The sequence below is a fragment of the Panicum virgatum genome, chromosome 5K (genome assembly GCF_016808335.1).
Source record: "Panicum virgatum strain AP13 chromosome 5K, P.virgatum_v5, whole genome shotgun sequence".
Taxonomy (NCBI): Eukaryota; Viridiplantae; Streptophyta; class Magnoliopsida; order Poales; family Poaceae; genus Panicum; species Panicum virgatum.
Genome location: NC_053140.1, coordinates 23,881,182 through 23,892,586, shown reverse-complemented (window position 1 = coordinate 23,892,586; position 11,405 = coordinate 23,881,182). Strand labels below are relative to the sequence as shown.

Genomic DNA, 11,405 nt, shown 5'->3' with positions numbered 1-11,405 from the left:
TAATTACTTTATTTATTTCTATTGAAGTGTCGAGGTAGGCGCAAGGAGCTAATTTATGCGCATACTATGTCATAGAGAATGTCCATACCCTAATAGGTCCTCAAATGACCTTTACCGCATGGCAGCAGGAAGTAAGTAAAAAATTTTATCAGACTTAGCTTGCGTGCAACTCGTTTTGTAAATTGTTGTAATTAATATTCTCATTTTTCCACAGCTCACTGATATGTGAGACACACTCATACTAGAGGAAAGGATCCTGGTGATTCAAGAAGCCATTTGTGGATTTATTGTTCACGAGGTCTTGGACAAGGCAGGCGAATTCTACTATGACGGCACGTCAAACATAGATAATAGGAGTAAATATGACAAGATTAAGTAAAACTTTTGTTGCACTTTGTATGTAATTAAGTATATATGTATGTATATGAGCATATCTACGTATGTGTATATACCTATTGTCTATTCAATACACAGGGTGTTGAATATAATTCAACGCCCCGGCGGAGCTAACCCTTCTCCCGCGAGTAAAATTGGTAACCCACGACAGCCAATATTTACTACCCACCCGTGCACACCGCATTCAATGCAATTAAAAACAAATACCATTTACATCCAGCAAATGCAAACTATTTTACGGTCCAAATACTGCTTTTACGGTGGTGTGGTGGGAGTAGTTTCTGGATACCTCTTTGAAATCTCAGAAATCACGCCATTGATTGCTATGTCTTCTCCGCAAATCTAGTCCAAGGCCCCGATCCTACCCGCTCGGCCAACGCCCAAGCGATCACCAGTGGAGGTCGACGCCTGACCACACCACACCGCCAGACATCCCCTACGCGGCGCCCTGCCTGCCATCCCTGCCTCGCCGGTGGCAGCTTCTCGCACGCCCCACCCCACGAATCCCATCCCTGGTCCGGCCCCTGCGCTCCACACCACCGTATATCGACGCCGGGTAGAACCCCCCACACTCAGTAGAAGATCGATGCCGGACCTGCTACACCTCCCCCGCGGCGCATCCATACCCCCCGCCCCCAGCCAGATGCGCTGATTCCCTGATTCTCACAAGACGACGCTCGCCCCCACGCCCCCTTGCCGCCACCATGTTAGTTGCGCCGGGCGCCGCATTGACCGCCGGCAGGATTACACCAGTGCAGACGGTGGAGGCAACCCTTCAAGCGGCTAGTCATGAAGGTTGTGATTCCAAGTTAGTTCAATTGCTCGCTTTCTTTTTGTTTTCATTGAATAACATCTCCGCATCTTTTGCTTTCTCCTTTCCGCCATGGCCCCTGCAGCTGCCCTTGACGGTGACATGGCGTGCTGGTCCACCGACCTGCGACCTCGACCGTCCCTTCCCCATCACCCAGCATGGATTCCACGGGCGCAGAATATAGTCTGGAGCGCCCGGCCAGATGGGGTTAAATCATGGTGGCAGGCCACGGAGAGACCCAGTCCAATTCTGGTATGCTCTCCACTAGGTAAAAATTCTCCCTGCTCTCCACTAGGTAAAAATTCAGGTTTGGGGTATTTTGTATGTTTGATGTAGCACATGAATCTCTAGCGTTAGAACCTATTTTAGTTGGATCCATGAAAGTTATAGATCATGAAAAACTGAACAACTTTCATTTTTGACACTTTTTCATTTGAGCCCTAGATCAATGGCAAATTTTTTGTTTACTTCTGAGCCCCACTCTTCTTCTTCCTCCCACCTCACCAGAACTCTGCTCCACCACCGCCGCCACTATTCCCGCCGCCGGCTGCCCTGCGCCGCTGTTTGGAGCACCACCTAGCCTCCCTACTCTTCCTGGACCCCACTCCACCCCTCCCTGGAGCCTCCCCTTTCCTCCACGACGCGCCGCCATCTCGCCGCCCATGGTTCTTTCCCCGGCGAGCTTGGCTGCTGCTGGAACCGCCTCCTCAGGGCCCCTTTCACCTCCACGCGCCGCACGCAAGAACCCTGCCGCCATTCCGCCGCCTCTGCTGGCGCCATTAGCTCGCACCACGCCACCTCGAGAGCTCCCCGTCGCGCCACCTCGCCGGCTGCCGTAGAGAAGCCAACGCCGTCACCAATTTCGCCTATACTCTGTTGAGTTCAATCCCTGGAGTTCTCCTCTCGCTCATCCCTTCCTTTCTGGCCTTTAAGTAGCCCTGGCCGAGCCCCATCGCCGGCAAAACCCCGCCGCACCCCTTCTCCAACTCCGACGAACTCCTGTCCGCCGTCGACCCACCGCCATAGCGCCGCTCCGACCCCCACAACCAGCCCCTCAATCCCGCCATTCCCTCACCGAAACATCCTCGCCGCCGTTCACCTCCGCTGCCGTGCTCTGCTCACCGCCGACGAACCTCCTCCGGCCATCCCGCACCCTTCCCAAGCACACCTATAGGTGCGCCATGGCCCGCTGAAGCACTCTGGCCCCTCGGCTGTAACGTCCCGCCTCCTCGAGGTCGGGCCCGCTTACTTCTGGCAGCTTTGTAGGACATAGACTACCCTCACAGACGAACACTAGTCTTTTCTACACACTTTGTCCTCACTCGTGTGGACATAGACTACCCTCACAGACGAACACTAGTCTTTTCTACACACTTTGTCCTCACTCGTGTGGACATAGACTACCCTCACAGACGAACACTAGTCTTTTCTACACACTTTGTCCTCACTCGTGCGCACCCGGGAAGAACTTCCCGGTTGGTCACCCATCCCGAAATTGCTCCAGGCCAAGCACGCTTAACTTTGAAGTTCTTTCGAGATTAGCTTCCGGAAAAGAAGTTGCAACTTGTTGACATGAATATTCTATCAATCCTATTAAGCCCTGGGTCGGGATGTCACATCGGCCCTCGCCGCCGGTGACTCCCCTCACCGAAAATCGGCCGGTCAAACCTCTCCCCACCTTTGACCCTGACCAAGGACTTGATTGATTTAATTCAAATCTTCACGAGGTCCTTTCTGCAAAAAGTTCAAACCCTTTTCTTTTTTTCAGTGAACTTTGAAAAATCCTGGAAAAATGTAGAAAAATCAGAAAAAATGTCAAACCAATTTTACTGTGTTCCTTGTGATTAGCTCTACATTTTGATGCTATGAGTTTGAGTTGTTTTCTTGTGTAGCTAATTCTAAAAATAGGGTTAGGATATAGCCCTTTTTATTTATATCTTTTGTTCCAGAGCTATATTTTGAGTGAGCTTTTGACCATATGCTCTTTAGAGTATGTCAAACTCTATATAAAATTTTCTAGAACCATTAGTGGAATCTAGTTTGTACTTTTAAAATTTCTTTTTGGAGTATTGCTTATGTTCTTCAGGATTTCTTTTAAAAATCCTTTTTGTTGAAATAAAACCCCTTTTTCATGTTATTTTATGGAGTTAATTGTGTTCACTTTTACTCTATAAACAATTGCCCAGTAAAGTAAAACTTTTAAGTTCAGTCTTAAATGTTTACTTTATTGGTTTACAATTTTTTAGTGAAGGAAAGCTATACTTAAGCACTTCACTAATTTCCAACTTCTGCATCGCATATAGAAACAACCTCGCTAGCAGACGGAACATATGAACTCATCTAGGAGCCAGACGGGAATTTCTCTGAAGCTCAAGCTAATACTGTTGAAATAACTGAAGTCCCGAACTCTGATTCGGAGGAGCCAAAGCCTACTAACTCTATAGACACCACTGAAGGCAAGCCCCGGTGCATAATCCTATTATTTCAAATTATGCCACTTATTATTATTATTATTTACTTGTGCATTTAAGTTATTGGAGTTGGATGAAAACCTTAGATGCATAATTCTAGGTATCCATTGATTGAACACTAGAACTGAGTCCGAATAGATGCTATGCTAATAGGACCGGTAAAAGTCGAGTGATTGCCTATCACTCGCGAGCTTTATAGGAGTTGATTGTTGACTTTCTTGCAATCACTATAAGGACCATGGACGGATTTGGTTACAAGTTTCATGGTTGAAATCCGTCTGTGTTGATGAATTTGATAAGGCCGCAATGTGTGGTAGTGGTGGTTAAGCGTTTGAAAGTACTAGCCACATGCCGTAAATATGGTACGAGGCAAGCCTAGTAACTGATCGGCCCGGCAAGTGGACATACCTCCCATTCTCTCTTAGAGATAGGAAGTTAATTTATGTTGCAACACCACGAGTACAGAGATGTGGTGGTTCTCTGTAGTCGGGGAGAGTGGCACTGATCCACGAACCGGAATGAGAAGCAAACGGTTACTTGGGAGTGACTCGACAGTGCTCCAAGCATGTGTGTTAGGTTTACACTTGCATGGTTGAAAATTTGATTCAGAATAGTCCATTTCTCGCGAAAATTGAGACTGCTTGATCTCTTTGCCACATAGAGTAAGAAATGGAACAATTATGATTCATAATATGGTTGGATGAAATTAATTCCTCTACCATGTTTGTATAGATAGATGCTTACCTAGAATGATTAATGAAACTAGAATCTGAAAGCTAAAACTTGAAATTAAGGACCTACTCTTTGTTGCTTTTCAGCAAAAGAAACCCCAGAGTCTTCACAAGCCTTGCATGTTTAGTTAAAGGGCTATTATATACCATTAGTCGGGTTAGTCTTGCTGAGTATTAGCATACTCAGTCTTGCTTGTGACTTTGTTTTCAGGAATGACTTGTGAGGATCAAAACACTAGTTTAACTTGGCCTAGTGTTTTACCTACTGGCTGGTCTATGGAGTGGGAACCATCGTCGACCAGCAATGAGTTGGCTAAATGATGTCATGTTCGGGCTTACCATGGCATCTATCCTACGACGTTTGTGTATAGTTGTGTTTTCTTTCCGCTGCAGAACTTCTCTTTTACACTTAGTTACTGTTAAACTTATCTAAGTTCCTTTGAATAAGTTTGTAAAAGCTAGAACTTCGGCTTGCTAGCTTTTAAACTCTGAAGTAAATTACACCCCTTATCTATGTGATGTAAAATTTTGTGGAATGTTGTATCTCTGACTCGCCTTCGTGCGGGATGTATACTTGTGCTACGATCGGATATTTAGTGGTTACATCTAGATGTTACCCGACAGACCAATGATTATACCGGTTGAGGTGCGTTTTGATATTTAGCGCACTCGAACTGGTGTAATTCAAACTGGTTCTGCCACAGCTGATATCAGAGCAGGCAAGTATACTCTGGATGGTATAACAATCCTTCGAAAGGTTTTGGATAAAAGATGTGCTCAACAAAATATTTACAAAACTATGTTGGACTCGTTAAGGATTGTGCTTAGATCGTAAAGCCCTAGGGTAATGATTTATGGGTATTATAAGGTGGCTATTAGCTATAAGTTTTCTGCAGGTACACTAACCATGGTTTGATAGGTTACGAACGGTAAGGATTTTTCGGATAGATATTATAAAGAGAGACGTATCTAAAGTATTCTACCAAAATTAACCACGTAAGACCAAAGGTATTTGGCAGTTATTTTTGGTTGTGAGGACGATAGAACATGCATGCATTGTTAAAACTTGAATGTTATGTTTCTTAGAAATGCTTGAACATCTTTTTAAGGATTTCTAGGGTGCTTGATTGGTTTGTGAGAAATTTGGTGAGTGCCTTGTTCTAAAACCTAGATTTAGTTGACCTTAGGAGAGGTAAACTACTTGAGCTTAGACTGAGTTTTGCACCCTTGATCGTTTGTTCAAGGAAGTTTCAAGTGATCAACTAGCCTTATCATAGTTGGATCATTCATGGTTCCTTTGAAACTTTACATTTCAATGAATCATATTCTACAGCTTTTTGTGTCCCTTTTTGGGCGACATCTCACCATTTGAATTCTTGTTTCAGATGGCTGATGTTTCGGGCACTTCTCAAGATGGTGCGGGCCACGCCCCCACCAACGGACTCCACTAGGAGGGTTTTCCTCGTCTTTTGTGGGAGTCTCTCCAGCTCTTTTGTTACACAGAGCCGCGCCCAGTACGACTGCTTCACATACACAGCGGAAGGAGTTACCCGTTGCACTGTGAAGATGACCATACCACAACACCCTTTCCGAGCTCACTGGCAGCCTATAGAGATTGAAGCATTTGGATATAGCCTCGCCGACACTGTCGAAGCCGCCACTTTAGAGGCTATTACTACCTTCTGCGAGCAGCATCCCAATGAAGTGGCAGAGTACCCTATCGGCCTTTTCCCGGCGCAGACTACCATGACCCCGAGTGGTCTTTTCGGGTGGAGCACTGTGCACACCTACTTGGTGACTCAGCGGGAGATACGGTGCATATGATGGTCAGATTCATGAATGCCCAGCTTCGTCATCAGGAGCTACAGCACCGCGGCATTATCCACTTGGCTAGTGAGGCACAAGTCACCCATAGCAAGCTGGATAGGCAAATTTCTCAGGTGGAAGAGCTTCAGGCAGCAGTTACCACCCGGGACGAGGTGATAGTCCAACGCGAGGAGATGATAGGCCACCAAGAGGACCAGATCGTCGAGAGCGATGCCCTTATCAACCAGCATAACACAGTAATAGAGTTCCTTCAGGAGCAGGTTTAGGATCTCACTTTGGAGCTTGATGATTCTAATGCTTACATCGAGTTCCTCTAGGTGCCACCAATGCCACCCGATATCCCAGACCAACCTGAGGGAAATGAAGAAGAAGACCCCGAAGAGATTGCAGGAGTTTCTGACCTTGACTCTGAGCACGAAGGTCTAGAGCCCGAAGCTCAGAGCAAAGATCTTTCTCTAGGTAATGAGTCTTCAGTTGGCAACCTCGATGATTTCTAGATCGTCGAAAAGCTTTTAGGCTTGACTTCTCGTAGAGGTAAAACTGTGTAAATAGGAAGTGATGTAAGATAGCCTGGATGGAAACATCACTTGTAGTATAGCTGTATGGGAGTAGGTTGTGATGTTTGTAGCATATCCACCGCCGTGACTGTAACATGAAGCTTGGAATAAATGGCTATGTCTTTGTGGAAACTTTGTCATTCCTTACATTTTGAGCTGAACTGGTTTTATAGAATGTGAGATGTGCATGTTGTTACAATCAATATCATTCTATTTACAATTGTCTTTGTGCTCTTTAGATGTATTATGTTTGCACTATACCATTTGATAATGGAAGCAAAGATAAACTGTGATCTAATGGATATCTTCCTTGACTCAGATGGTGGGCCCAACGCGTGGTACCCCGGAAGGGTTTAGCCATGGCCAAGCTAGTGGGTCTCAGCAATCGCCACCGCCACCTCCAAATTTGGCAGAAGTTATGGCCTTACAAACCGAGTTGCTACGTCAACTAGTGCAGGGGCAGCAAAACCAACTACGCTCTCAGCAGCGAGGACGTGATGATCATATTCCCCCGGCACTCGGATATCAAGATTTCTTTGGTACTCAGCCCCCGCTGTTCCACAAGACTGACGAGCCCCTGGATGCAGATGCATGGCTTCGGACTATAGAGTCGAAGTTCGCTTTATTGCCAGTACCATGCTCCGAAGCGAACAAGACCCTCTTCACCGCCCAGCAGCTATGTGGCACCGCCCACATCTGGTGGGATAATTATCGTGCCATGCTGCCCGCCGATCATGTTGTCACTTGGGAAGAATTCAGGACTGCCTTCAGGGCGCATCACATTCTCGAGGGACTCCTAGAGAGGAAGTTAAATGAATTCTTGGTGCTCACACAAGGAACCCGCACTGTGCTTCAGTACGCACAGGTCTTCAATCACCTGTGCCAGTATGCCGGTTATCATGCAGATAGTGATGCCAAGAAGCAGGATCGTTTTCGCCGTGGTCTTATCACCAAGCTCAAGGAGCGTCTCAATCTTGTCCATACCAACAGCTTCAATGAGCTGGTAAATATGGCCATCACTCAGGACGATTGCATTACAGCGCATCGTGCTGAGAAGAAGAGGAAGGCACCGACTGGACCTTCTGGCGCGCATCCACCAAGGTATCGTTTGGTGCAGAATATAGTTCCCAAAGCCCCACAGAGAAATCCTTCATCAGGCAGATCGGTTTTCAGGCCACCCCAGCAGCAAGGAGTAGCTAGACCTCCTATGCCTCAATAGCAACAGTCTGGGCCAAGGCCAAGTTTTCAACAGCCCAACCGTGTGAATGGTAACAACCGTTGCTTTACTTGTGGAAGTCATGCGCACTTCGCTAGGAATTGCCCCCGAAATCAAAAGCCTACCCAAGGTCAAAATTCTAATCAGAACAACCAGGGCAAGGGTAAGAAGCAAGTCATGCAAGTCAAGCAAGGGAAGATCAACTTTACTACTCTTGCTGAACTTTCGGAGGGCGCACCAATTATGACTTCTACATTTTCTATCCATCATAAGCCTACCGTTATACTATTTGATTCTGGTGCAACCCATAGTTTCATTAGTGCTAAATGTTGGGCAAGACTAGGATTGGATTCTAATCATACTTAGGCACCATACATGATTACCACACCTGGTGGTAAAATCACTTCCAACCAAATCCTTAGATATGTGCCAATTCAGTTGGGTAGCAAGTTGATCAAAACCAACTTGATTTCTTTAAGTCTAGAAGGTATGAATGTTATCCTGGGTATGGACTGGATAACCAAACATAGAGTATTGTTAGATATTTCTTCCCGAGCTGTTGAGATTGATTCACCATACCAAGGAGCCACTACCCTTTATCTTCCATCACAAGAGTACATCACTCCTTGTACCTTTGCCATGAAAGATATCAAACTAGAAGACATTCCAGTAGTGTGCAAGTATGCGGATGTCTTTCCGGATGACTTGCCCTGACTGCCTCCTGATAGAGATATTGAGTTTGTGATTGAGCTACAACTAGGCACAGCTCCTATCTCTAAAAGACTCTACCGGATGTCACCAAATGAGTTAGCAGAATTGAAGATCTAGCTTCAAGACCTTCTAGACAAGGGTTACATTCGACCAAGTGCTTCACCTTGGGGTTGCCCTGCCCTATTCGTGAAGAAAAAGGATGACAGTTTGAGGCTATGTGTGGATTGATTATAGACCCCTCAATGCGGTGACGATTAAGAATAAGTATCCTCTTCCCCGCATTGATATTTTGTTTGATCAGTTAGCCAGAGCTAAAATTTTCTCTAAGATTGATCTCCCTTCCGGTTACCATCAAATCAAAATCAAGCCATGTGACATACCGAAGATGGCCTTCTCTACCAGATATGGACTCTATGAGTATTTAGTTATGTCTTTTAGCCTTACCAATGCACTGGCTTATTTCATGTATCTGATGAATTCGGTGTTTATGCCAGAACTAGACAAGTTTGTCGTTGTTTTTATTGACGACATTCTAATCTATTCCAAGAATAAAGAGGATCATGCTGACCACTTGCAAGTTGTTCTTCAAAGATTATGGGATCATCGCCTATATGCTAAATTCTCAAAGTGTGAATTCTGGTTGGATAGTGTGAAATTTCTGGGACATACTATCTCCAGTGAAGGCATATCCGTTGATCCAAGCAAGGTTCAGGAAGTGATTGGTTGGAAGCCTCCCACATCAGTCCATCAGATTAGAAGTTTCCTTGTCTTAGCCGAGTATTATCGCCGTTTCATCCCAGACTTCTCCAGAATAGCTAAACCTATGACGGAGTTATTAAAGAAAGGAGTTAAGTTTGTTTGGGATGACAAGTGTGAAGAAGCATTCCACGCTCTTCGAGCGCGACTAACCACTGCTCCAGTGTTAGCTCAACCAGATAATACCAAGCCATTTGATGTCTATTGTGATGCTTCTGGCACCGGACTTGGATGCGTACTTATACAAGACAACTGAGTAATTGCTTATGCATCATGAGCACTCCCGACTCACAAGAAGAACTATCCTACTCATGATCTTGAGTTAGCTGCAGTTATCCATGCTCTCAAGATATGGAGGCATCATCTTATGGGAACCCATTGCAATATCTATACTGACCATAAGAGTCTCAAATACATCTTCAGGCAAGCTGATCTGAATATGAGGCAAAGACGATGGCTAGAGCTCATCAAGGACTATGATCTTGAAGTACATTATCACCCCGGCAAAGCAAATGTGGTTGCGGATGCACTTAGCCGTAAGTCACATTGCCATTGCTTAGCGACAGAATCATTCAATGAGACTGTATGCAATGAAATAAGGAAATTGAACCTTGAGATGGTTCCGCAAGGGAGTTTGAATCACATAGCAATTGCGCCTACGCTTCAAGATAGTGTCATCTTGGCACAACTACATGATGGAGGTATCAAGATTATCAAGCAAAAGCTAGCTCAAGGTGAAGAAAAGTACAAGTGTTTTCATCTGGACCACAAGGGAGTTTTATGGTTCGATAATCACATTGTTGTTCCTAAGGACCATCAACTCCGAAGACAAATTCTTGATGAAGCACACCTCTCAAAGTTCTCCTTTCATCCCGGTAGCACAAAGATGTACCAGAATCTTAGACAGAATTACTGGTGGACCAGAATAAAGAGGGAAATAGCTAAGTATGTCTCTGAGTGTGATAATTGCCAGAGAATTAAAGCCAGCCATCCCAAGGTAGCGGGCACACTTCAACCCCTGTCAATTCCATCTTGGAAATAGGAAGACATTAGTATGGACTTTATCGTTGGCTTACCCAATACATCTCAGAAGCACGACTCAATATGGGTGATCATTGATAGATTGACCAAGACTACTCATTTTCTCCCAGAGCATACTAATTATTCCGCTAAAAAGTATGCAGAAATCTATCTTGATCAAATAATTCGTCTCCATGGTGTATCCAAAATGATCATATCTGATCGCGGAGCACAATTTGTTGCACGTTTCTGGGAACAGCTATAGGCTTCTCTTGGAACTAAATTGATTCGTAGCTCTGCTTATCATCCTCAAACAGATAGACAAACCGAAAGGGTAAACCCGATACTTGAGAATATGCTCAGAGCGTGTGTCATTCAATATGACAAGAATTGGGATAAATGTCTGGCCCTTGCAGAACTCTCATACAACAATAGCTAACAGTCCAGTTTGAAGATGGCACCGTTTGAAGCATTGTATGGCCGAAGATGTTGAACTCCTTTAAGTTGGTCACAGACCGGAGAACGCAAAATTTTTGGACCCGACTTAGTAACTGAGGCGGAGAACAAGGTGAAAGTTATTCAGACAAATCTTAAAGCCGCTTAATCCAGACAAAAGAGTTATGCAGATAAGAGGAGAAAGCCGTTGCAATTTGAAGTTGGGGATCATGTATATTTACGAGTATCTCCAACAAAAGGTGTTTAGCGGTTCGGCTTAAAAGGAAAGTTAGCGCCTCGCTATATTGGACCCTTTGAGATCCTTGAAATATGTGGACCAGTGGCTTACCGAATTCGACTTCCTTCTTGGTTAGTAGCTGTTCATGACATCTTCCACATCTCCCAGCAAAAGAAATGTGTTAAAGTTCCTAAAAAAATTATCGAGCGACAAGATCTGGAAATAGAGCCAGATCT

The 11,405-nt window shown here is 45.0% G+C and overlaps 1 protein-coding gene across 2 annotated transcripts; it reads left to right on the top strand.

The window, feature by feature from the left end:
• The first annotated feature begins 789 nt into the window (after nucleotides 1–789).
• Nucleotides 790–4,942, top strand: LOC120709503. Of its 2 annotated transcripts, none has more exons than XR_005689704.1 (3): nucleotides 790–1,191; nucleotides 1,293–1,475; nucleotides 3,511–3,681. XR_005689704.1 is itself a non-coding variant. In XM_039995172.1 (3 exons), exons 1-3 carry the CDS (start codon nucleotides 1,101–1,103, stop codon nucleotides 4,728–4,730), a joined length of 384 nt encoding a protein of 127 aa, XP_039851106.1. In that variant the 5' UTR covers nucleotides 790–1,100; the 3' UTR covers nucleotides 4,731–4,942. The 2 variants fall into 2 exon arrangements, 1 of the variants encoding a protein (XP_039851106.1); XM_039995172.1 differs by lacking the exon at nucleotides 3,511–3,681 and adding an exon at nucleotides 4,621–4,942.
• Nucleotides 4,943–11,405: the final 6,463 nt, after the last annotated feature.